The 27,098-nt window shown below is 37.9% G+C and overlaps 1 protein-coding gene across 1 annotated transcript in view; it reads right to left on the bottom strand.

The window, feature by feature from the left end:
* Nucleotides 1–11,332: 11,332 nt before the first annotated feature.
* Nucleotides 11,333–27,098, bottom strand: part of CTSC (cathepsin C) — a 48,034-nt gene continuing 32,268 nt past the window's right edge. The window contains exons 5-7 of the mRNA XM_043995489.1: nt 20,856–20,971; nt 16,689–16,820; nt 11,333–12,457 (exon numbers count right to left, since the gene is read on the bottom strand). Of these exons, the coding sequence (XP_043851424.1) occupies nt 11,958–12,457; nt 16,689–16,820; nt 20,856–20,971 (748 nt within the window). The 3' untranslated portion in view covers nt 11,333–11,957. The remainder of the gene's footprint in view (nt 12,458–16,688; nt 16,821–20,855; nt 20,972–27,098) is intronic.

The following is a 27,098-nucleotide window of genomic DNA, read 5'->3' on the forward strand; positions in this document are numbered from 1 at the left end:
TATTGTCCTCTACAAATATCTCTGATAAGTAGCCACATGCTCAAATTCTAAAGAGATAAGTAACTCACTCTCTCACAAAGCAGTTTATTTGATGTTTGAACAGCCTTAATGTTTAATGGCACAGTGGATATAGTGCTAGGCCCAGAGTCAGGAAGACCTGAATTCAAACCTGGCCCCAGACACTCCTATGTGACCTTGGGGCAAGTCACTTAACGTCTATTTACCTCAATTTCCACCTCCCTCTCATGGCTGTGATGATCAAATGAAATATGTGTAAAGCACTTAGCACATAAGTGCCATATAAATGTCAGTTATTATTATCATTAGTTGATGATGATGATGGTAAGACATTTCATTTTTCTAACTTCCACTACCATTGTATAGCAGCTGTTTGCTTTCATGTCATTAGGATGGTAGAGAGGCACTACTTATTTACTCATTCAGAAGCTGCAGAGCAGTTTCCTTAAATCCTTAAAGATTGCAGGTGAGGCTTCCCTCTGTCTTTGTTGATGGTATATCTCTAATTGAATCATTTCATTATCTATCACTTAGAACTCTCCCCAAACCAAAGACATGCATGACAAATGTTCTAGGAGTATTTTTGATGAGTGAATAAGACACTCACTTATCTTTGCTCATCATTATTTAGTGGTGAAGTTTCATAGTTCAGAGCTAACAAACATTTTTTTCCCCTCTGCCCACATCTGCCTTTACAATGGGATAAAATACCGCAAGATTGATCTCGTATTCTCTTTTACTCATTCAGAAAAACTGTTTGCTTCCACTCTCCATGTGGTTCTTAACAGTTGGAAGTTACAGACTCATTCTGACACTGACTGGGACACTTCTGGGTAAACTGATCCTTGATAATCTGATAGCTTTTTTAGAATTTACTGCTGAAAGATGAGGAAAATCAGGCCCCCCAAAGGTAGTGACTTACCATGGCTACAGATCCCACAGCTAGTAAGTAGAAGACTTGGCATTCAGACCAAGCTTCCATGTCTCTAAATGCAGTGCTCTTTCTACAAATGGACCATTCTCATAAGAAAGCCAAGACGTTATTTTAGGTCATCTTCCTGAACACAGTGGTCTGGACCAAGGCCTGTGTTTCTATAAGGAGCCATAATAATAGATTTCAAAAGCTATTTAATAGCATTTCTGGAGAACTTTGAATAATTGCTGCTCACATTTCAGTTACACCCCATAATTTAAAAAGCATTTACCTAACAACAACCCAATGAGGGAGGTAACGCAAGAATCACCGTGCTCTCTTTGCAGGTAAGAAAGATGCCTGGTACAGTCAGTGCCTCATACACAACATTTAGGACCAGAGGTTTAGAGTTGATAGGGCCCATGTGGTTGCTGAATCCTTTTTTGGTTGTGTTCAATTCTTCATGACCCCAATTGAGGCTTTCTTGGAAGAGAAAACTATTCACTATTTCCTTCTCCAGCTCATTTTACAGATGAGGAAACTGAGGTAAACAGGGTTAAGTGACTTGCCTAGGGTCACACAGCTAGTAAGTATATCAGTCTAGATTTAAACTCAAAAAGATTAGTCTTCCTGACTCCAGGCCCAGCACTCTTTCTACTATGCCACCTAGATGCCTGATAAGAACCACAGGGGCCATCTAGTCCAACCTTCTCGTTTTACAGATTAGGAAACCATGGACCAAAAAGGTTAAGTGACTTTCTAACAGATATATAGATTACAAATAGCAAATCCAGGATTCAAACCCACATCCTCTGGATTAAAAATAGAGTCCTGGGGCAGCTAGGTGGCACAGTGGATAAAGCACTGGCCATGGATTCAGGAGGACTAGAATTCAAATATGGTCTCAGACACTTGACACTTACTAGCTGTGTGACCCTGGGAAAGTCACTTAACCCTCATTGCCCTGCCCCCCCAAAAATAGAGTCCTCCATTATAATATGTAGCTTCAACTTAAATTTTTTTTTTTTTGCAGGGCAATAAGGGTTAAGTGACTTGCCCAGAGTCACACAGCTAGTAAGTGTCTAGTGTCTGAGGCCAGGGTTGAACTCAGGTCCTCCTGAATCCAGGCCCAGTGCTTTATCAAATGCACCACCTAGCTGCCCTTACGTAGCTTCAACTTGAAGTGACTTGCCCAAGATACAGAGTTAGAACTTGGCCTCAGATCTTTTGATTTCAAATTCAGTAATCTTTATACAATATGACCGCAAACTTTCATAAACATATATACACATATATACATATATATTTGTCATGATTGTGTGACATGAACTTTACATATATGTGTATATATAATATTACATATTACATATATGTGTATAAATACAATATTTACAATATTATGTATATACACATATATATTTACAGTGCGATATTTATAGATCATCTAGTAAAGGCCTCTGAATCAGATGGATAGAAGGAGAATCAAAAGAAAATAGTGTCACAGCCACCCAGCGAGGACTGTCCAGGAAGGGGAGGGAGACCACTCAATAGTGTCAATTGATGCAAAGAAGTTAAAAACCAAACCAAACCAAAAAGGTGATGAGAATTGGGGAATCACCAGCAAATCTGTTAATTATGGGCTCATTGGTTACTTTGGAGAAAGCATTTATATTGAGGGATGAGGTAGGGAACCAGATTGAAAGTGACTGAGCGGGGGCAGCTAGATGGTGCAGTGGATAGAGTACCGGCCCTGGAGTCAGGAGTACCTGAGTTCAAATCTGGCCTCAGACACTTAACACTTACTAGCTGTGTGACCCTGGGCAAGTCACTTAACCCCAATTGCCTCACTAAAAAAAAAAAAAAACAACAAAAAAAAGAAAGTGACTGAGGAATGGGTAAGAGGGAAGGACTTGTAGGTAATTAATGTAAACAGCTTTTTATTGGAGTTTGGCAAAGAAAGGAGAGGTTCTGTAGCAATTTCTCAAGTGAGAGTTTTTAAGGATGGGGAGGAAGGCATCCCAGGAGCTAGTAGATAATACCACAAAAGTGGATAATACCACATAACCCAAAACAAATGAAAGTGATTGTTTATAACAAAGCTCATCCTTAATGTGGGAGTCATCTCTGAATCAGTGTTCTGTGTGTAGTCATGGAGACTTCTTAGAACAAAGATCAGGATATCTTTAAAGATGAAAGAAAAATAATGTAACTATAAAGATACGTCACATAGCCTCCACAACTAAATCCTAGCTCATTTAAATGCTATCAATAACAAAAATAAAAAAATGAATAGTAGACATAAAATTTCATTATCTTGACTGATGTGAATCACTTTCTATAATAAGGATTCTGAAAGAGCCTAAGACGTTATCTTAGTCAGGAAACACTTTTATTTACACATAGAGAGATAATAGCCACGGGCAACACATGGAATGTAAACTATTTTGTAGAATTTTAGGAAGAAGGCTAATGGATGACTATGACAATGAAGAGCTGAGGCTAACTTGGAAGCTGTGAACCTGGATGAGTAGAAGGATAGTGTTAAGAGACTAAAACCAAGATTGCTGAGAAATTGGAGAAAAAAGAGACAGCCTAAACCGGAGTACAGAATTTAAGACCTAACTTATGAAATCTTGTAATCTGGAATACTCTTTGAAAACCCAGGCTAAGTATACCTCTTCAAAATGACAGAGTATATGGGAGTCAAATAGTCCATCTTTCTCATACAGCTACACCAGGAAGTCTGAAAAAAGTAACAGACCCATTAATAATCAAGAAGTCCAAGGAAGTCCAAGGTCTGCAGAAAGAGACAGACAAATGCTTATAGGCCCTAGGGAAAGGGTCATGCCACAGTAACATATCCCACGAATGCAGCACATGTGAGTCTTCTAGCAAATAGAATGGCAGCAAATCAGGAACAATGGGAGCCTATACCCCAAACAGTGGACCAAAGGTGAAGTGTCAGCCCTGGATCAGACTGAACTGGTACAGTGTGTTAGCCTGAGATACTTGAAAACCCACAGTACTCAGTACACAGAAGCAGCAGTGGCAAGACTGCAGATAATTCAGATCAGAACCAAACAAAACCCTACTGTTCCTTTCAGAAGTGTAGAGAACTTGGTTCTCACATGAAACTCCCAATTTGAGAAGTGAGGCTGGGGAAATGAATAAACAAAAGAAAACATCAATGATAAAGACATGCTATGAGTAGTACTTCCTCATAAATCAAAAAGAAGCAATAGGAAGTAAAATCAGTTTACATCAGGAGATCTTAACCTTTTTTTTTTTTTTTTTGCGGACCCATTTGACAATCTTGTAAAACCCATGTACTCCCTTCTCAGAATAATAGTTTCAGATGCATAAAATATATAGCATTGTAAAGGAAAAAATAAAATTGAAATGCCATTATCAACATATTTTTTAAAAAGTTCATGAACCCCAGGTTAATAATTCTAGTTTAAATAAATATTAGTGATAAACTTAACTAAACAAAATTAACCTGAAGGCAATTAAGGATGAGTAGTACAACAAACAGAAGAAAAATGAAAAAAGATCTGCAGAGATTTTTATAACAAACTTTTTACCAACAATAATAATGAGAGAAGAGATAAGAGAGAGAGACAGAGACAGAGAGAGACAGAGAGACAGAGGGAGACAGAGACAGGGACAGAGAGAGAGAGACAGAGACAGAGACAGAGATAAAGCACCAAAAGTTCAAGAGATAGCCTTAGGTATGGCCATCAGTATGGCCAACAAATCAAGTGAATGAAGGATAGGAGGCCAAACTGAAAGCAAAGAAATGTATTCTCATGCCAAAGAAACTGATGACAGCAGCTTCAGCTTCCTAGAATACAGATAAGAGATTTTTACAAGTTTTCTGGCCTACTCAGATTACAATCAATCAACAGTATTAGTTAGATAAGTATCACTTTTCACAGTAGATGTAGGGGTAGAGAAAAAGAAAATCATTTAAGGTATAAAAATGGGACTTCCGGGGGAATTTTTGCCATGCAGCTGAGAGTTTATTATCATTATTGGCATGAGGAAACATTCCCTTTCAAGGATAGGAGCCAGAGGGAAGTAACCAAATATTTTCAAAGTTGTGAAAGAAGCTATTTTAGAAAAAACTGTAGGGTTGAGGTAACCATTTAGGCAAGACTGCAGGTATCTCTAATCCAAGAACAACAAATAGTTGTTGCAACAGTGGATAAGACTACCCACTTTACAGAGGGTTTTTTTTTTTAATTTCTCCTTTCTTTCCACTATTAAGTCACCAGGTAGTTGGGGGATTTCTATATTATCAGTCCATCATGATGTCAAGAAATGATTGTGGTTCTCACTTTGAAAGGGCACTTATAATAGCACAAATATCAATTTGACTTAACTTAAGCAGAACAACAAAATAAACCCAGAAGATGCTAGGCAGCTCAAAGATGCAGTGGATAGAGTTCTGGGCCTGTAGTCAGGAAGATCTGAGTTCAAGTCCAGCCTCAGACACTTACTAGCTTTATGGTCTTGGGGAAGTTACTTCACCTCTTTACATCCATTTACCTTACAGAGTTGTGGGGATCAAATATGATAATATTTGTAAAGTGCTTAGCATGGTATCTGGCACATAGTAGGCACTATAAAATGCATATTCCCTTCCCACCCACTCCTATCCCCTATATAACATAAGCTATCGGAGAGTATTCCTTTGACAACTTTAAAGGGAGCCAAACTAGTTCAGCACTAGGGTACAAGGCTTCTTTATTCAGATTAGCTCAAGTCAGGGCTAATGTTCCTAAACTTTTTGAATAAACTTATGTAGAGGAAACAAACTTGTTCTACATAGCCTAGGACAGAATTGGGAGTGGGAGTTCAATGTAAGGAATGGCTCATTTTAAAGAAAACTTTTCAAACAACTTGAACTATCACAAAGATCATACACTAATAAGATTTGTACCAGGAATGCAAGGTTGGTTCCACATGAGGAAAACTATCAGCATAACTGACAAAATATCAATATCAATAAGAAAACCAACAAAAAACACATGATCTTATAGATGCCAAAAGAGCTTTTGACAAAATCCAGCACCCATTCCTATTGAAATTACTAGAAAGTAAAGGAATAAATGGAGTCTTTACTAAAATGATAAGTAATATCTACCTAAAGACAAGAACAAGCATAATCCGTAATGAAGATAAACTTGAAGCCTTCCCAAGAAGATCCGTGGGAATCAGGTATGTCCATTATCACCAATATTATTCAATATGGTATCAAAAATGTCAGCTATAGCAATAAGACAAGAAAAAAAAATTGAAGTAATAAAAAAAATAGGCACTGAGAAAATTATTATTCTTTGCAGATGATATGATGGTATTGTGTAATTTAAGATTCTAAATGTGGATTCTAATCTGTTCCCCCAGTTTTGGGGGAAACTGACTAAAATCACTGATAAAACGAGTTTAGGTTTTTTAAGGGTTTATTGAAAAATAGAAAGAGAAAGATTGAGAACAGAATTCCAACAGCCTGGCATTCCTATCTTTCCTCAAATTTCCTGTGAAGTCCTCTGCCACCACCACCACCAAGTCAGGAACCCAAAAGAGAGAGAGCTCTCTGTGCAGGCCCTTTTTCCTCCTTCCTGTCTCCTCCCAGAAAATAGGAGGCTCCTCAAGTTGATTGGCTGGTAGCCTTGATAGACAGTACCCATGAGTAAACGTCACTTCCTGACGCCAAGGAAAAGCCACATAGCCTTGCCCTCTGAGGCATTTTCCTCATGGTGAAGCTTTCCTATAGTAAGTCTCCAGTAGGTGGCATCATTCCAATTATTACAGTATATTTAGAGAATCCTAGGGAATCATCTAAAAAATAATAGTCAAAACAATTAACAACTTTAACAAAGTTGCACGATAGAAAATAAACCCATGTAAATAGTTAGCACTTCTATATACTACCAACAAACCCAGCTAGAAGAGGTATTAAGAGAAATTCCATTTAAAATAACCCCAGACAATATAAAATACTTGGGAGTCTACCTGTCAAGACAAACCCAGGAAATATATGAACACAATTACAAAACACTTTTCATAGAAATAAAGTCAGATCTAAACAACTGGAGAAATATTAATTGCTCATGAGTAAGCCAAGCCAATATAATAAATACTAATTCAGTGCCTATGGCAAACTATCAAAGAATTAAAGTTAGAAAAAAAATTCATCTGGGAAAACAAGAATGTCAACAGGACCAATGAAAAAAAAATGTGATGGAAGGGACCTAATAATAGCATATTTCAAACTATATTACAAAGCAGTAATCATCAAAACAATCTGGTACTGGCTAAAAAAGAAAGTGGTAGAGTAGGCACTTTATACACAGTAGTAAATGACCATAGAAATCTAGTGTTTGACAAACACAAAGATCCATGCTTTGGGGACAAGCACTCACCATTTCACAAAAATTGCTGGGAAGAATGGAAAGCAGTTTAGCAGAAATTAGGCAAAGACCAATATCTCACAAGATAGGTCAAAAGAGATAAATGATTCAGACATCAAGGATGATATCATAAATAAATTAGGGGAACATGGAAAAAATGTATCCATCAGATCTATGGATAAGGGAAGAGTTAATGTGACCAAAAAAGAGATAGAGGATCACAGGAAACAAAATGCATCATTTGGATTACTTGAAATCAAAGAATTTGCACAAAGAAAACTAATGCAGTAAAATTAAAAGGAAAGCAGGAAACTGGGGGGGAATTTTACAAGTTTCTCTGATAAAGGATTCATTTCTCAAATATTTATGGATTTGTGGCAATTAAAAATTTATGGGGTGCTCTATCCATGTCCCAAGTGTTAGGGAAAATTAGTTCTGGTTTTTCATATATTGTTACTTAGAAATTAGAGGCTACTGCACCAGTTTGGGGCATTAAGCATTTATTAAAACATACTAAATGTTAGAGAAAGTGAGAGCACATGGTTAGAAGCCCTACATACTTAGGATAGAGAGCAAGACCCAGAAGGTAGTGTAGGAGAGGCAAGAGCATGCAAAAAAGAGTGAGAGAGACCCCTCTCAAGGGTTTTTAACCTGTCTCAGGTAGAGGTGGGTCACTTCACCTTGCTTCAAGCTAATTGGCTGGTAACATTCAAGTCCACTGATTGACATGACTTGAGGGTGATCTTAGGTTAGTTAACTTCCTTTAGTTAGTCTGGAAGGTTGATCTATATTTCCTTTGAAATTCTCCTGAAGCTGGGCTGGTTCTACAAAACCAGCCAGAATTCTTGTGTGTGTGTGTGTGGGGGGAGGGGGTGTCTCTGAGTCCCCCAAACACTCTATTATTAATAATTTTCTCATAGATCTAAGCTAGATTTATTTAAAAATAATGAGCCATTCCCCAATTTATAAGTGGTCAGAGGACATGAATAGGAAAATTTCAGAAGACATCAAAGCTATAGTCCCATAAGAATGCTCTAAATCACCATTTACTAGAGAAATACAAATTAAAACAACTTTAATGTGCCACCTCATACCTATCAGATCTGGCCAACATGACAGAAAAGGGAAATGACCAATGCTGGAGGGGATATAGGAAAATTGAGCCACTAATGAGAGTTGTGAACTGGTCCAACCATTCTGGAAAACAATTTCAAACAATAATCAGAGTTATAAAACTACATTATCTTTGACTCAGCAATGCCAGTACTAGGTATGTATACCACAAATCAAAGAAAAGGGGAAAAGACCTTCTATGTACAAAAAGATTTATAGTAGCTTTTTATGGTGGCAAAGAACTGGAAATTGGTGGGGGGATGCCCATCAACTGGGGAATGGCTGAACAAGTTATGGTATATAATTACAGTTGGATAAGAAATAATGAGCAGAATGGTTTTAGGAAAAACCTGAAAAATCTTATATTAACTAATATTAAGTGAAGTGATCAGAGCCAGGTGAACATTGTACAGAGTAACAGTAATATTGTAATACTCATCAACCGTGAAAAACTTTACTCTGGTCAAGACAATGATTCAAGATAATTCCAAAGGACCTATGATGAAAATGCTCTCTGCCTCCAGAAAGACAACTAAACTCTGCAGAATTTAGCATACTTTTTTTTTTTGCGGGGGGTGGGGCAATGAGGGTTAAGTGACTTGCCCAGGGTCACACAACTAGTAAGCGTCAAGTGTCTGAGGCTGTATTTGAACTCAGGTCCTCCTGAATCTAGGGCCGGTGCTTTATCCACTGCACCACCTAGCTGCCCCTAGCATACTTTTTCACTTATATTTTTCTTGGGTTTGTTTGTGTATTTATGGTTTGTTTTTGTTTTTTTTGGTTTGTTTGCAACATGGTCAGTATACAGATATATTTTACGAGACTTCACATGTATAATCATCATATTGCTTATCTGGATGGGAGGGAGAAAATTTGGAACTCAAAATTTTAAAAAATATATGTTAAAAAAGTTTAAAATATAATGAAGACATATTTAACAAAACAAATAATTAAAAAAAAAAGACAATTAGAATTGTCCCAAAGTGGAATAAACTGTCTCCAGAAGTGGTGGATTCCCAATCCCTAAAGATTTCCCAAGTGTAGGCTGGAAGACAGTCAACAAGCATTATTAAGCATCTGAGATGTGGCAGGGATGATGATAAGCATTGAAGATACAAAAAAAGGTAAAAGACAGTCCCTGCCCTCAAGGAACTTACAATTTATTGATGGGATGATCAGTTGTAAGACATGGATGATGCAAAGATTTCAGTTCACTTGGAATAGATGATCTTGTAAGATTCTGCAAATGGTTGTGTATATAGATTTGGGCAGTTTGATGAGATAATTTACCCTAGTTCTTTCTTTTCCTGACCCTTGTAACCTAAATTCTTCTGTGGCTTTATACATGAGTTTTTTTTTTCCTCCCCTGGAAATGCCCTTGCCTTGGTTACCTTCTCCATGCCTGAGGTGTTCTTCTCTATTCTTTTAGGTGTTATCTTCCATCTAGTAGCTCTCTATTTTTGTGTTGGCATTAAGTATTACATAGTCCAACTTGAGGGATGAAAGCCACAATCTAATGAATTCTGCTTAGGTGAGAGCAAGGCCAAATTGTTGTGTTTTTTTTTCCCCATTGAATAAAATTGAAATGAAGGAACAGATATAAAAATGGCATACTAAATTCCCTCATTAAACAAGCATGCTTCACAACAGTATCCTCTCTGAGCAGTGATATCACCATAGACTTCCACTTCATTTGAGGGACTTCTATATACTGAATCTTCCCAGGTGACTGTGGGATTTAAACTTTATAGATGTAAGCCCTTTTCTAATAACATAATTTATTCAGTCTTCCCTGTATTCCTAAGAAACAAAGCTAGTAGTCATTACTCAGGTGGTACCTACAATGACGCAGGGAAGTAATATAGAAATCTTTTTTTTCCTTTTTTTGTGGGGACAATAAGGATTAAGTGACTTGTCCAGGGTCACACAGCTAGTGTCAAGTATCTGAGGCCGGATTTGAACTCCGGTCCTCCCGAACCAAGGCCAGTGCTTTATCCATTGTGCCACCTAGCTGCCCCATTATAGAAGTTTTATAAAGTGGTTTGATGGAGATTGTATGTGGCTGGCTAATGACCTTCTAGAGAAAATAATGAGCAGATTTACTATTTGTGTTTGGATTTCAAATCTGTATTATACATATGTGTGTATATATGTATGTAATTGACCATCAGTAACTATTAACAAATGAAAATGCCATTCACTATCTGAATTTCATACATTTTCTCTTATACATACCAGGGAATCAAGATTAGTCAGAACTTTCCAGACAAAATGATGGGATTAATTATTATGTCAACTTCAGGATATAATTCTGTTCAAAAGTTTGTTAATTACCTACTGAAAATGATATATACTATGTTAAGAGCTAGAAGCATAAAGCTGAAACAACACACTAAGCATTAAAAAAAAGACCAATTCATTAATTTGCTTGTTGTTCTTTCTAGAGTCATTAAAAGAGTGAAACTTCTAGGGTAGCTAATGCTATTAATCTTTCTACTCCTAGCTATGTCCCTCACCCTGAGTGCTTATAAAGAATTTGCTCTGGCAGTTGGGAGGGGGTTTGAGGAGGAAGAAGAGAAGGATAGTTTCCACTCCCACACCCCCTGGGGGTGGGGGCATTCTAATGCCAAAATATGGATAACAGCATCTTCTTTTGATTATGGACACTTTCAAGTAGTTAGATTTCATTATCTTTTAAAAATCACATTGTTTCAGCCATCCTATCTTGGCCAGTGTTACACCAGATAAGTCTTTAAGGCAGCTACTTCTAAACATTTAGTATATGTCACCAAAATTCACCTATATTCCTCTTCCACATGTCCCTACTCCCTTCAGTCCCAGCCTCTGGACCCACAAAGAAAAACAAATCAGGTTGAAATCACTCTAGGCATTGTTGAATACTGTGAAGGAAGGGGCAAAGAAAGAGGACAGACATTCATCATGCAGACTCAGTAAATAATCCAGTGCTTTGATTGTGAAAATGAATTACACAAGAGTCCCTTAGCTTCTCTCTGTCATATAAGTAATTTTTTAAAAGTCCATGTATAAAAATTTTCTGAAATATATAAGCCATAACATGCCTGAGGTTTTACTTGAATATTCGTCAAGCAGTAAAATCCCTTTTAATGAACACAATCACTCCCCCTGTGATTCATACAACAAAATCCATTTTTATACATTCTGGTGGTTTTACAAACATAAGGCACAACTTTTTTTTTTTAACAATATCTCTTTGAATTACAAATGACTATTAACATTCATTTCTCCACAGTTCTCTATAACCCTGTAAACATAATTTAACAGTGCTCTTGGTAAAAGGTCTTTTGATAGAGACCCACACCCAAAGTGGTGCTAGAGCTTAGTGGTCACCTTTGGTTTTTAAGAGAAAATGATTCATCACATTCTACACAGAAGCTTTCAAAAAAAAGCTTTCATGAAATCTGAAATTGTTCCTGAGTTAATCTATTCAGATGGAGTGAGATAAATGAAGAAATGCCTCACAATATGGGAATTGGTGTGGCAGCCACAGGTATGCTCTCAACGGCACATTCGTCAGTGCCTCGGCGGATTCTAAAGTAGCCATTCTCACCCCAATTGGGCCCCCAGCTATTTTTAACTATCCAGTAATCCTCTCTAGTCTTTTCATCAGTGCCATAACCTACGAGAAGAACAGCATGATTGGTCAATTCAAAGGGATTGAAATTGTCCTTCAGGCCTGTGTGGTGGTAGACCCCACCCTTGTAGTGAACGAAGTCGTCATATACTTCAAAAGCTATGACCATGGGTCCATTCTTAATCAGCTCGTGCTTCATCAGGGCTTCATTGGAGGCTCCATAGAAGCCACCCACATAGTGGTACTCAGATGTATAATAGCGAAGACAGTTCTTTGGGGTACATGGAGAATCAGTGCCCTGATAGGGAAAGCATTCCTCCTCCACCAGCCCAAAATCTTGAGCATACTTTCCCCCGATGAGATATGGGAAGCCACCATCACAGCCTAAGGAGGGTAGAAAAAAGAGCACATTAAGTTATTCTCCTCTACTGAAAAGATCCTTCCTTCTCACTATTCTTCCTTCCTTCCTGCTGCCCATGAATTACTTAATTTCTCTACATTTCTTACAAAAGAGGGGAAGAATTCCTGGCACGTTTAGTCATTTCCCCAGAACTGTCTCCCTGTTAAGCTGGAGTTCATAGCAGAAGCATTAGAAATTGGGGAACTTTTTATGTTGGGCAACATTCTATCATCATCAAGTCCTGAAGGGGCTTTGTATTTATAACCTAAGTTTGACCTTTTCGGAAAGCCAAGGGGAGAATTAAAAGCAAATTTGTGCTTACAAGTCGAAATTTGGGGAAGACAAATTTTGACATATGAAGGAAACATAGAATTTAGTGCCTGAAGGGACCTTAGAGGTCATTTAATCTGACTCCTTAATTTTACAAATGAGAAAAATGAGGCCCAACGAAGGTAAATGGCTTGCCCCAGGGTACACAGTGAACAAGTAAAAATTAAATCAAATGAGACACTAGAGCAACAACCAACATTTTAAAGCAGTCTAAGGTTTGCAAAGCATTTAACATGGCCACACAGCTAATGTTGTTAGATCTGAGATTCAAACTCAGGTTCTCCTGCCTCCAAGCCAAAAGGTCTTTCCATAACAACAGAACATTAGTTCCTTGCTTATGTGGCATGGGGAAAATTCTCCATGGAGGAAGACCTGAGGTGGAGGATCATAAGGATGGTCCCAGACCTTGCACAGTCTATTCACCTGCCTTTGTTAGCTTACCTGCTCCTATCTACTGATACTCTGCTTGTACTCCCTGATGGTTGGTAAACTCCCATAGTTTTACATTCCCAATCCCTTTGATACCAAGTCTCTCACTGCCAATGATCAAACTCTTCTTATCAGTAAGGGATGTCCACTCTCTCATCCCCATCTAATTCAACTTTACCCCAACAATGTTCTACCTCCATGTCTATGCTGTACCTCTGCCAGCGGCTTCCACTGTACCTTCAGGAAATGCTGCTCTATAATTAGCAAACTTCCTTTCATTTCATTTCATTTTTTTTTATATTTTTTTTTTGGTGAGGCAATTGGGGTTAAGTGACTTGCCCAGGGTCACACAGCTAGTAAGTGTCAAGGGTCTGAGGGCAGATTCGAACTCAGGTCCTCCTGAATCCAAGGCTGGTGCTCTATCCACTTTCATTTCAGATCTTTTCCTTTCACCCTCCTTCCAACTCTTGCTCTCACTGCGGACTAGTTCCTTTCAAATGATGATTCAGCCCTGGCAATCCTTTCCCTTACTGGTTGGACCATTTTATACCATCTATTTCTCCTAAAGGTAGAACCAAAAGCCTCCTCACTTGTCCTAGAGGTAGAGTCAGAATCATCCTCACTCTTCATTGTCATTTCCAGACTTCCATTCAACAGCCATTACTTAGCCACCTTCTCTTCTTTCAGCTTCTCTCTTTGCAAATTTATCATCCAATCCAGATCCTGGTAACTTATACTTACCAACCCTCACACATTCTCCCTCCTTTCTCAATTAATTTCTCTTCATGCAGCCTGAGATCACACTGGCTTTCTTGGCTGTCCCATCCTGCTGCGGACTCACTGATGCTTTATGGTCCACAAAAGACACCAACATCTTTTTTCAAAACAAAGGTCTATCCATCCATGCCTCTGCCACCTTGTACTTGTGAAGCTGACTTTTGGTACCCAGATGGAAGACTTTATGTTCATCCCTGTGGAATTCTATTTTCTTCGATTCAGTCCAATGGTCTCAAATGTCAAGATCTTTTTGAATCCTGTCTTTCTCATCCAGGTGTCCCTTCCTGCTATATAAAACCTATAAATCTGATGAGCAAATTATCTATGCCTTTATCCAAATTACTGATAAAAAAGGTTAAACAGCACAGGGCCAAGCACAGATCCCTAAGCTACTCTATTGGAGACCTTTTGTCACATTGACATTGAATCAATAATAATAATAATAACAACAGGAAATATTTATCTAACCCTTACTGTGTGGGGGGCACTGTGCTTTGCTTTACAATTGTTATCTCATTTGATCATCACAATAACTCTGGGAGGTAGGTGCTATTATTATTTTTATTTTATAGTTGAAGAAACTGAGGCAAATAGAGGTTAAGTGGCTTTCCCAGGATGACTGGGAAGCAGTGTATATGCTGAAGCAAGTAAATGCTGAAGGCCTATTCTAGTTAGGTGCCTGACCCAGACCCAACACTTTATCCAGTGATTCACCTATCTGCCATGAGCAATTATTCTGTTTGTCCAATTAATTATGAATCTTCTTACTATACCATCACCTAATCCATACTTCTTCATCTCTCCATGAGAATAAGATGAGAAACTTTATCCAAAACTTGGCTAAAATCTAGGTTTGATTGGATTGACTGACTTTACTGATTAATGTACTTAAAGTTAATTCAATTGAAACCACACCTGCCTGACTCTGAAGAGGGTGTGTTTTCAGAGCCTGTGGACTCTGAACTCAACATAGGACCACCCTCAAGTCCAGTGAACCAATGGATTTGGGTGATGCTAGCCAATTAGCTTGAAGCAGTATGGAAGGATTGCCTATCCTTGGGACTGAGAGGAAGCTTGCTCTTTCAGCTCAAACAGCTGGTGGTGGGAGAACTTGAGAACTCTAGGTTAGATAGGCCTTTTTCTTGACTTTCTGACCCAGGTGTTCTCTTTTTCACTAATAAATGCTTAATGCCAAAACTTGGTGCTAAAGCTTCTAATTTATAAATAAACCCTAGCTAGTTTTCCTTGTACTTGGGACAGAAATAAAGTGACCACACACTAGATTTTAAATGTCACAGTAGACTATATTCAAAGATGTTCCCTCATCTACTAGTTTAGTAATTCTCTCAAAAAAAAAAATGAGGTTATGACATGACTTATTCCTGAAGAAGCCATGCTGGGTCTTTGTGATCACCAATTCCTTTTCTAGAATTTTCCCAGGAATCAAAGTAAACCCTACTGACTTATATGGTTTGCAGCCTCTCCTCTATTCCATTTTTTTGAAAATCAGGATAAATTTTACCCTTCTCTAAATTTGTGGTTCCTCTCTCATTTTCCATGGACCACTGCAAGAACCTACTATTCAGTCTCTGCACCTTGAATCTCTCTCCACTCCATTTTTTCCTCCACACAGTTGACAAAGAGATTTTCCAAAGGCATATTTCTGAACAGGTCACCCCACTGCTCAATGATCTCTAATGTTTCCTCCATTTTAAGGGTAGAACCAATTATAAACTCTTCCATTTGACACTTATAATCCTTTGCAAACAGACCCCTTCCTATCTTTGCTCCTTATAAAATCAACTCTTCTATGCACTCTATGGTTCTGCCAATTTCATTTACTCCCCTTTCCTCAAACATGGCACTTCATCTTTTTTCAGTGTCTTTTCACTGGCCATTTTCCATCCCTGGAATGTGCTTCCTCCTGTTTCAATCATAGTTTCCTTAAAATTTCTGTTCAATCACCATCTTTAGTATGAAGTCTATCCTGATACCTCCAAACTGTTAATGCATTTCCTCCCAAACTATATGTGTTCATTTTAAAATATATATATATATATATAGGATATAGTTATATCTGTATGTACTACACACCCTTTCCTTGCTAGGATATAAATCCCTGGAAGGCAGGAATTGTTTTCCTTTTTAGATCTATATGCCTAGCATTTAGCACAGGGCCTGGTATATACTAGGTGCTTAATAAGTGCTTTTTGTTTTATTCATCTATAAGATTAAGGGGTTGGACTAGTTAGCCTTTGGGTCCCTTCTAGCTCTAAATCTATTATCCTCTTCTCCCCTGACTAAGTCATCATTTTGTCTCTCAGTGGGTATGTAAAGTACTTTGCAAACTGTACAGCATACAAATATAAACTATCGTGTTACTATTTTCCCATTAAGTATCACATTCAAGCTCTAAAATCAGTGATTTTTTTTAAAATTACAACATGCCTGTGGCTTTCAGGCTAAGCTTCATGGTGGCTTGTGGGAATATTTCTGGTTCATCTCGAGGATGCCCACAGCAAAAGGGAAGGGCCCCTTTCCAATGTGGTTCATGCAGTAGTCAACAAGTCTTAGTGATCAATTATCCTTGGCCTTTTATCATCTTACATTGTCTCAACTTTCATTAAGCCAGATGTCTGTAAATGCTACATAGATGTAAGCCATTATTGTTTTTATTACCTTGAGAATATTTGCTGCAAGACACGATCTGCTGGGGACTTAAAACTGGTGTCTGGGAATTATTGGTTAGGATACGAATTCTTGACTCCAGCATACCCATAGAAGCAAATGCGTAGCAGCTGCCACATGATTCTGGAGAAAGAAAGGTAAAGACATAACATGTGAATCCTTCCTAGTGTCACCCTTCCATGTAGTCACAGAGAATCATACTTCCATGGCCAAGCAGTATGTAAAACTCATCATCCTGTTAATGTCTTTTGAACAGTTTAGCACCATACGAAAGACTCAACTGGGACTTCATAATTGTTCTTTATATTTTCTTTTACCCTTTGCTTCTTTCTCTCAGGAAGTTCAAACTCAATCAAATGTCAGGCCAAAAAAGCTTCAGGAGCTATAGAGAGTTTGTTCAGGCATGGAGCTACAACAGAGGTGGGCTTGTGATCTGTCATGTCATTAGTATCAGAGACCTTGGGTTAAGGAATGATCATTATGGCCTAAGTATTTATGTATCTCTGAAGCATGGACATTTTCTCAAGGCAAGTATCTGTGTTCCACAAGTCTTTCACATTTAACAACTGTCTGCTTGATAAATGGCTAATCACCAGGTAATTTTTCATCTCCATGCTGGGGTTTAGTTCAGGATCGTTTTCCTGTGTATATCCATGGTGAAGAGCTACAGATCTCAGGTCAGACTACAAATAATGATTATTTACTCATAATCCACTCTTCCTTCATCCCTACCCACCGCCTCCGCCCCTGTCCAAACACACACAACTGCATTTACATTCTTAAATAAAATAGAGAAGGAGCAGAGATGGTATGATCATTGGTTCCCACTTATTAGCAAATATATTCATCTTTGAGATTCAACATTTATTAAAGAAAAGCAACCAATAGCAAAGGCAATGGACACCTTTATGTCCTAATATGTTACATTTCCTTTAGGAACTCTGTCCAGCTTGAAGGGGGAATTGGGAAGGGAGAGGGGGGAGAGACTCCTTTTAGAGAGCCTGGCTGTGTGTTTATGAGAGACAAAAAGGACAGAACTAAAAAGTGAGTGTGGAATATGGTTGATTGGTTGTTGTCCTTCGTTCTTGAAGAGGACCAAAATGATATCACTATGTTGGGGTCAATGTATGGTGTACACAGCTGTGGCTGATCAGACCAATATGAGCTTGGAAGGCTCTATCAGAGGATCACAGGTCAGGCACAAATGTTCATATGAACATTTAGAGTGGAAATGTGGTTAGAGATTCTGAGTTGGAAGCGAGTATGAACTATGGTTAAAGATTCCGAGTTAGGAGACCTCAGGGGACAGCTAGTGCAAACCTCTCATTTTATAGATGAGAAAATTGAAGTCCAAAGAGGTTAGAGGCTTTGTCCAAGGTCACCCAGGTAATAAGTGGCAATATTGAGACTTAAACCAAGGTCACTTCACTCCAAATTTAGCATCTTCTTCAAAGCATTAGACTGTTCATTTGCCAGGGCAGACACAGTTAGATCCTAATCAGCTACTCACCAGAATAGAATGAGCAAATATTCTCTTCAACCCTCATCCAATTGCTATGTATCCCTATCAATTTTCAAATGGGTTTCTCCTCTATTCCCCAAAGGAAGATATACAGGGCTCTTACATCTTTTAATCCAACTCTAATCCTGTGGGAAGACTTTATCTGTTTTTAATTGGCTAGCTAGATGATACAGTGAAAGAGCACTAGACCTCAGAGATTAATGAGTTCAAATCTGGCCTCAGATACTTACTAGATGAGTGACCCTAGGTAAATCACTTAACCTCTGTATGCCTTAGTTTCCTCATCTGTAAAATGGAGATAATAGTACTTAACTACCAGAGTTGTTGTGAGAATCAACTGAGATATTTGTAAAGCACTTTCCAAATCTCAAAGTGCTATATACATGCTGGTTATTATCACTGAGCTGCAGCTACAGCAGCTGACTATTCTAGCCTATCAGGAGAACAGTGTTCTAATCTTAGTTTTAACAGTAAAATACCATTATTTTAATTTAACATTAACATAACAACTTTAACTTTAACTGAGTCTCATTTTCCTCATCTATAAAATGACCAGATTAGTTTAGATGCCGTCTCTCATGTCCCTTCCAGCTTTAAAATTATGTAATTCTTGAGAAAAAAAAAACATTTAGAATCAGGCCCTTGGTGAAACTGAGCAGCATTCTGCCTACCACTCCAAGAAATCCCTGGGGGAAAACAAATAGACTGGTATCTTAAAACTGACTCTACCAAATATGAACAGCATACGCAAATTATTCCTAGGTTGGGAGAAGCAAAAATTATATATAACCCCCTTTTGATCTGGGACTTATCTTTTTCTTCTTAAATGCAAAAAGAACTGAGCTTCAAATAGTTTCAAATGCATGCTGTTCTGTTTTAGAGAGGGCCTTTTCTGGCCTACATGAAAAAAAAAAAGACTGAGTTGACTCTACCGTGAGAGAGGGCCCTGCTGTTTTCTGGAAAGAGAAGCTGTGGATTTCCTTTTACTGTGGCTGAGTCTATGAATTCTGCTGATTCCTAGGTTTAATGGAATGCTGATAACCTTAGAGTTAGCAGAAATTTCCAAGTTGCCCAGATAAGGGAAGAGAAAATCAAAAGAATCAGTCCCCATTTTTTCCCTCTTTAAATCACTAAAAACCAAGAGGAAATCAAAAGGAGAAGTTGTGGAAGCTTTGTTTTTCCAAGAATCTGCTGGAGTGTAGATTTAGGGTGATTTCAGAGACAAATCGTGTCTTTTCTGCAATAAAAGAATGTCCAAAATGCTGAAAAGAGAATAATGAGGTGACTGGAACAGTGCTAACCCAGGCCAGGTGGAAACCATATGAAAGGGTTAGCTTCAGGAATTTCTTTCTAGTTTTTGCTTACTAAATGAGTGCCCTTCATAACAAGTGGAGCTAATTTTTTATCATTTGCATCTCCAGCTACATCATTCCTCTCTCTTTCAGTCCTCCCTCTTCTCTCTTTCTATCATCCCATGGAGGTCCATTCCCAAAGAAGGGGTGGCAGGGAGCAGTGAAAAGGATACAGACTTTTTAACTTAACATAGCTCATAACTACATGATGCTTGAGGTTTGGAAAGTGTTTTACAAATATTAACTCATTTTATCCTCCCGAGTCAGGGAGATTGGTGCTATTATTGTCCTCATTTTAGAGGTGACAAAACTGAGGCAGACAGAGATTAAGTGAATAGCCCAAAGTCACACAGGAATTAAGCGTTTGAGGTTGGACCTGAACTTTATGACTCATGGTCCTGTGCTAACCACCGTACCTCCTAGCTGCTTCTAAATGGCAGGAATGGTTGGCCTTTAAGAAAAACAGTAAAATAAAGTCTCTGACGTTAAAGTTAAAAATAATAGGACCACAGATCCAGAACAGGAAGTGATCTCAGAGACCACAAGTCCAACCCCTTTATTTTATAATTGAGCAAACTGAGGAACAGGGAAGTTGTGACTTGCACAAGATCAAGACCCTCCCTGAGGCTAGGGAAGAAGGCAATACATTTAAATGAGTGTACAATACTATATGTAATCATTTGTCCAGAAAAGTGAAGAACAATTTTCCACATAGGCAGCGAATTTATGGGGCCACCAGGAGACATTTACTAAAAGTGCTGGTTTTCAGATACCAAAATCCACATCTATTTCATAGTAAAAGATCAGTCACATGCAGAGTAATTAGCTGCAAAATGATCCTAAAAGTAATAAACCTGAGCATGGCATAAATAAATGTTCCAAATGACTATTGACTAACAACATGGGATAATTTGCTACCAGCACTGATTTGAGGGAAAATTATTAAGTTCACACCTACTATACCAAATTTATGAAAATAACTTGTGAAAATTTGACTTTGCACAAGTAGGCTCAAACCAAGGTACTCTATTCGGAAAGACAGGTTACAGTCAATTTAGCAATGTAATCTGAATGACCTTTAAATTATCAAAGTCCCATTGCATCCTGGGATTCTTAAATATTAGCTAAGACCTCAAGGACAGCGGGTTGGTCAGAGACACAGTAAAACTCTCCAATATAGCAATAACCAGGTTATCTATTTTAAAGGGGAAAAGCAAGCCCTTTTAAGCCTATATCAATGATCATTCCTTCCCAGATAAAGATCCAAAGGGACACTTTCTTTACCTTGATTTCGAACAGGGCTAACATAGTTGACACCATTAATATTTCTCCAGTCCCAAGATTTTGGCAAAGTTGAAGTTTTTTGAAGTATTTCAGAGGTCAATGGTGCAGGTTTGGGCCTAAAAGAGATATAGACATATCAGCATTTAGTCAAGTTTCAGTTATTCATTTTGTAGATTATGTGTGTCCTTCATCTTTACTACCACAGCTACTCTAATAGCTTATATGGATCCCAAGCTGACCTCAAAGGAGGAGTAAATATTAGTGTGTGGGTATGTGTATGTGTGTGTGTGTGTGTGTGTGTGTGTGTGTTTTAATGAGACTGACCACATATTTCTAATTATGTTATAATGAGAAATAATTTGGGCATTAGTCATTGTTTTTTGTTTTCTCAGGCCCTTCCTGCATTAATGTAGAGAATTAAAAGTTGACAACAGTGGTTTGCCAAGTGATGAGTTAACAAAAATTCAATTCAACAAACATTTGTTCAGGGGCAGCTAAGTAGCACAGTGGATAAAGCAGCGGCCCTGGATTCAGGAGGATCTGAGTTCAAATCCGACCTCAGACACTTGACACTTACTAGCTGTGTGACTCTGGGCAAGTCACTTAACCCTCACTGCCCTGCCCAAAAAACAAAAAACAAAACAAACAAAAAAACAATATTTGTTCATCACCTAGTAAGTACCAAGAACCTGTGATATCGACATCTTTGGCAACCTTCACATCCTACATTTTCTCACTTTCTTCTAACATGTTTTAATAAGGGAATGGAACAAAAGACGGCCAAGAGCCATAATAGAGAGAGAAGGAAAGATGAGTAGTCAGGAGACACCCTTATACATTCATATTAAAATTGTGAAGAAACTGTAGTTAGATTAATCGGGGCAAGTTATACATGAAAATCAGGGTCATAACTTTAGTCACATCTCATCTAACAGCTCAGAGGCAGCAGATCTATGAAGAGACAGATGACTGAACTTGTTGTGCATAATTAAGGAGGTTAAAGGAGGAAAAAGGAAAAAAAATCCAATCCTAAACAAACATATTAGCAGCTCAGATTGATTTATACCAGTTTCCAATTCATGCCTTTCACAAGATTTCTGCAGCCTAAGTGTTCTTGTGTTCTTAATCTAGGGTCTATAAATATAAATCTATATATATCTATATATATAGATGTATATATAGATATATATAGATATAGATATACACATATGTATATCTATATATATTTGGAAGCTACATTTCAAAATAATTTATTTCCTTTTAATTTAATGCATTTTTATGAATTTTAAAACATTGTTCTATGAAGGAGTCCTCAAAAGTCCTGTGAAGGAGGCTTCAAAAGACTTCCAGAGGGGTCCATGACACAAAAAAGGTTAAGAACCCTTTGATGTAAGCCTTCCTTATTCGCTCTAACTTCCCCCTTTCTTCCATATACTTCTTTTGTAAGAGAAATGTGTCCATTTCTCAACAGAAAGGAAGTTAGAAAGAAATGAAACTCCACAAGTTGACTAGCCCTCAGGAATATCAATAACATACTTAGAAATTTCCAAAGCATGGCCAACATTTCCTATGCAGCAATCCACACAGGGATGCTCTTCCCAATGCAAATGCCTTTGTAGTTCATATTCAGAAGTAGTGCTTGGGAAGACTAATGATCTAGGTAATAAGCTTTCACCATGAACTATATGCTGGTGTTTTCCATTTGATACACTTTAATTCAATACTTTTTATTACTGCATTGTGCTTGGTGCTGTGAACAATAAAAACATGACTAAGATACAGTGCCTGTTTTTCAGCTAACTAAAATCTACTATGTAAATTAAGTATATAAGCAAAATTGATATGCTTGGGGTGTGGATGTTGGTGGTTATATATGATTATCTTCAGAGCTTTATAGAATAAGGTTGAGTTGATAAGGAATTAAACAAAACTTCAATGGTCCTGTGATTTCTTTGATGTGGTATTCCCTCCATCAGTAAAGAAAACTACTCATCTATACCTTCTCATTCTGCTCATGTTCTTCCATACATATTCTACTGAAGATCTACCCAATGTGCATCAGGCCTTTTTCTAGGACTTTTTGTGTGTCATGAATACAAACAGAACACTTAGGTTCCCAATAAAATGTCCTCCTTTTCCAATCACACATTTCCTGAATGATATTACGTCAGTTCTTGACTATAGGTTATCACTGGATATATACTGCAGCCTAGCTGAATCTACCATATGTCTATTTCTCCATTGCTTTCTGGGTAACCTGCAGTTTTAGTTTCCTAAAGACTGTGATGTTTCAAAGTTCACAAGCACAGAGAGAACTGCTCATTGCTGGGAGAATGGTTGTGTTAAAAGGGTGGACCTTTTACTGGGGAAGAGTTTATGACCAGTACAAAGCACTACATAATGTCTAAAATGCAATCCAGCCTACTTTCTTCATTTGTTTCAATTCTGGCCCAATTGTCCACCTAAAGAGTCTGTCCCAAACCTATGTACTGGAGTGTGTATATAGTAGTGTACATAAATACTGATTCATTTATCTTTTCCTTAATTATCAGGCTATTCACTTTATTATTCATTATACTGTGCAAGTCACTTAATTTCTTTCAGCCTCAGTTTCCTCATTTGTAAAATGGGAAGAATAATAGCACCTTCCTCCCACGGTTGTTGTTTGTAAGACATTTAGAATAGTGCCTGACACACAGCAGGTGCTGCATAAGTGCTTACTGCTGCTGCTGCTATTACTATTACTTACCTACCTAGCACTACGCTAGACACTGAAGAGGATAGAAGAGCACAACATGGTCCTGGCCATCAAAGAGTTTATAATCTGTTTTAAAAATAGAAAGACGTCCCCAACACAGTGGGCATATTTTCTGCAGGAGGACTGGGGGTAGATGGGGTGATGATTGAGTCACACAGCGTAAGAACCGGGTAGGTTGTATTATAAAATGATTTAAGAGGGGCAGCTAGATGGCGAAGTGGATAAATCACTGGCTCTGGATTCAGGAGGACTTGAGTTCAAATTTGGCCTCTGACACTAGACACTTGCTAGCTGTGTGACCCTGGGCAAGTCACTTAATCCTCATTGCCCTGTGAGCACACACACACACACACACACACACACACACACACACACACACACATTAAAAATAAATAAATAAATAAAATTATATAAGAGTACTTCAATGAACAAATTTTATCCTAGGTCTGATGAAATTTTTTTTTAATGTTTTGCTGATGGCATTTTAATATAATTGTTTTCCTTGGTAATACAATATATTTTATGAACTTAAAAACGTTATTCTGGGAAAGGTCTACTTCACTGGACTGCCAAAGGAGTCCATGCTAAAAAACAAAACAAAACAAACAAAAAATCCTGGTTAGGTAGTTAGGAACTCCTTAGATTGATGATCAGATAAAATAGCATATACTTTGCAAACCCTAAAGTGCTATTATTATTGTTGTTTTTACTATTATAATCTCCTGTCTCCATGCTTTTGCACTGACTGTCCCCCATGCCTGGAATGTACTCTTTCCTCAATTCTGTCATTGAAAATCATTAATTTCTTCATAGTTCCACCTACCATGAAGTTGTTCCTTAGCTTCTCTACTTCTTGAACTGCTCTGCAATAAATCCATATATTCTGTATGCATTTTATACATCATACATATGTGTGTTGGTTCCCCAACAGAATAAAAATTCAAGGAGAGAACTTGCTGTATTTTTGTCATCCTGGCCACAACACCTAGCACAGTACCTAGTACACCTCGCAGAGTGCCTAGCACATAGCACAGTGCCTGAGACTTAATAAAAGTTTTTTGATTGATTGCTGGAGATCACTGATTCATCAGAAAAAAAACCAACATATTTTTAAAATCTTGACTAATGTTTTTGTTGATTTGCAGGGTTTTCTGAAATAAACTATCAAATCATCCCTAAATAGAGATAGAGTCTAACTGGGGAAGAGAGGATAAGCAGACTTAGAAGTATCAGAGGACAATTATGTTCTTACTGACAATGCAATCAATAAGACTTCAGAAAGAGAGTGCTGAGGGTCTTAAATATCCTATTTACTCCACAAGGAATTGGGAAGGCCAGTATAAAGATGTAAGAATTAAACTTTCAAGATGGAAATTGAGTCTTTCTATAAGGGGTTAAAATAATAACATCAATAATAAATTTATACCTTGCAAAGTGTTTTTACATCCATGATCTTATCTGCTCCTCACAACTGACATGTTTTATCTCTAAAAGCAACTAAAAGTCAACACAATCATTTCCACCTCAATAATTTTCTCTTTCTTCAACACCATCTTCTAAACTCAGTCCTTCCATTTAGCCTTCTAAGTGTACATTCTCAGTACAGGCTGCCCCTCAAAAGAAAAAGATAAAGTGGAGAAACCACAAGGTGCCAGGAAAGATTTTTCCTCCCTCAGAACCACTTTGGCTTGCAATTCTTGACAAAAGAGATCTTTCTACCTTTGTGGCTATGTTTTGTCAGACCAGGAACATCTGTCTCCTCTCACTGTGTGCAGGCAAAAATCCAAACACTAACGGGAACATATCAGAAGCCAATTCTAGAAGACTAACTTTATTTATTTTTTTTATTTTTTGTGGGGCAGTGGGGGTTAAATGACTTGCCCAGGGTCACACGGCTAGTAAGTGTCAAGTGTCTGAGGCCGAATTTGAACTCAGGTACTCCTGAATCCAGGGCCGGTGCTTTATCCACTGCGCCACCTAGCTGCCCCCGAAGACTAACTTTAGATGGTAACTCTTATATGTCCCTTTGTCAGCCACACTTACAAACAATAATCATAAAAATCATTCTTTTTCAATTAAGGCTGAAAAAAAGAAGGGGAAAAAGATTCTAGATGTATTGCTCATTGTTAAACATGATATTTAAGTTAAGAGCATCCAAGAACTTTATCTGAGAGGCAGAAGAAGAGACCAGGAAGATAGAGGCAAAGAAAAGAAAAGAAAAGAAAATGTAAGAAAAGAAGCTCTCAACGGTAAGATCTCTTTTGTTTCTTGCTCATATTGCAGCTTATATTATTATTATTATATTTCTGAACTTGCTACAGGCAGGTTCAGAGCAGATCCTCAACCAAAGCATGTCATTTCTCTACAGAGTCCCAGGTCTGACTCTAGTGGCTACAATGCTGGACTTGAAGTAAGGAAGACCTCGGTTCAAATCTTACACCTAACACTTACTAGCTTAGTGATCTTGGGGAAGTCACCTTTCTGTTCCTCAGTTTCCTCATCTGTAATATGAAGATAACAATACCTCTTAGTTCACAAGGTTGTTATGAGGATCCAATAAGATAATCTATATAAAAAAAAGCATTTTGCAAGACTACAAATGCTATATAAATGTTAGCTATCATTCTAAATAATGATGTCACATTTATCTTTGCTTTAAAGTTTATGAAGTGCTTTTCTTCCTGTACCCTGTGAGATGAAGAAACAAAGCTTTGGGGATATGCAGTGATTTGCCTATGACTGTACAGTTGTTAGAGGTGTGACTTCAACCCATACCTCCAAGCTCTAAGCCCTGTGCTGATTCTAAAACCAATACATGCTCCTCAGCTTTATCAATTCCTAAATATTTTTCAAGACCCACCCTGTGCAAGTCCTTTCTCCTCCAGTTCCCAGACCATTTCAGGCCATGGGTAAGAGCACTGGATTTAGAAACAGAAGACCTGGGTTCAAAGCCAACCTCTGTCACTTTCATGGCCATAGGCAAATCACAATCTCTCTGGATGTTAAATTTCTCACCTGTAAAATGAGGGAGTTAAACTAGATGGCCTCTCCAGATTCTTGCAACTCAAAATCTATGAATTCTGTTCGTCATTTTGTAGAGGATTCACATGGCAACAAATCCCCTACAGTTTTGGGACACCTCTTGTATTTCCATCATCATTAGCTTTCATGAATATACAAGTTGTTCTCTGTTTGATGTCTTCAACCATTCTAATTTGGTGACATCTACCAAAGCTTAAACTCTACTGATATTGCCTTCAAAACCCTATCGTTAGAGGGGCAGCTAGGTGGCACAGTGGATAAAGCACCAGCCCTGGATTCAGAAGAACCTGAGTTCAAACCTGGCCTCAGACACTTGACACTTAATAGCTATGTGACCCTGGGAAAGTCACTTAACCCTCATTGCCTTGCAATAAATAAACAAATAAATAAATGAATAAATGAATGAATAGATAAATAGATAAATAAATGAGTGAATGAATGAA

Source organism: Dromiciops gliroides, chromosome 3 (genome assembly GCF_019393635.1).
Source record: "Dromiciops gliroides isolate mDroGli1 chromosome 3, mDroGli1.pri, whole genome shotgun sequence".
Classification (NCBI taxonomy): Eukaryota; Metazoa; Chordata; class Mammalia; order Microbiotheria; family Microbiotheriidae; genus Dromiciops; species Dromiciops gliroides.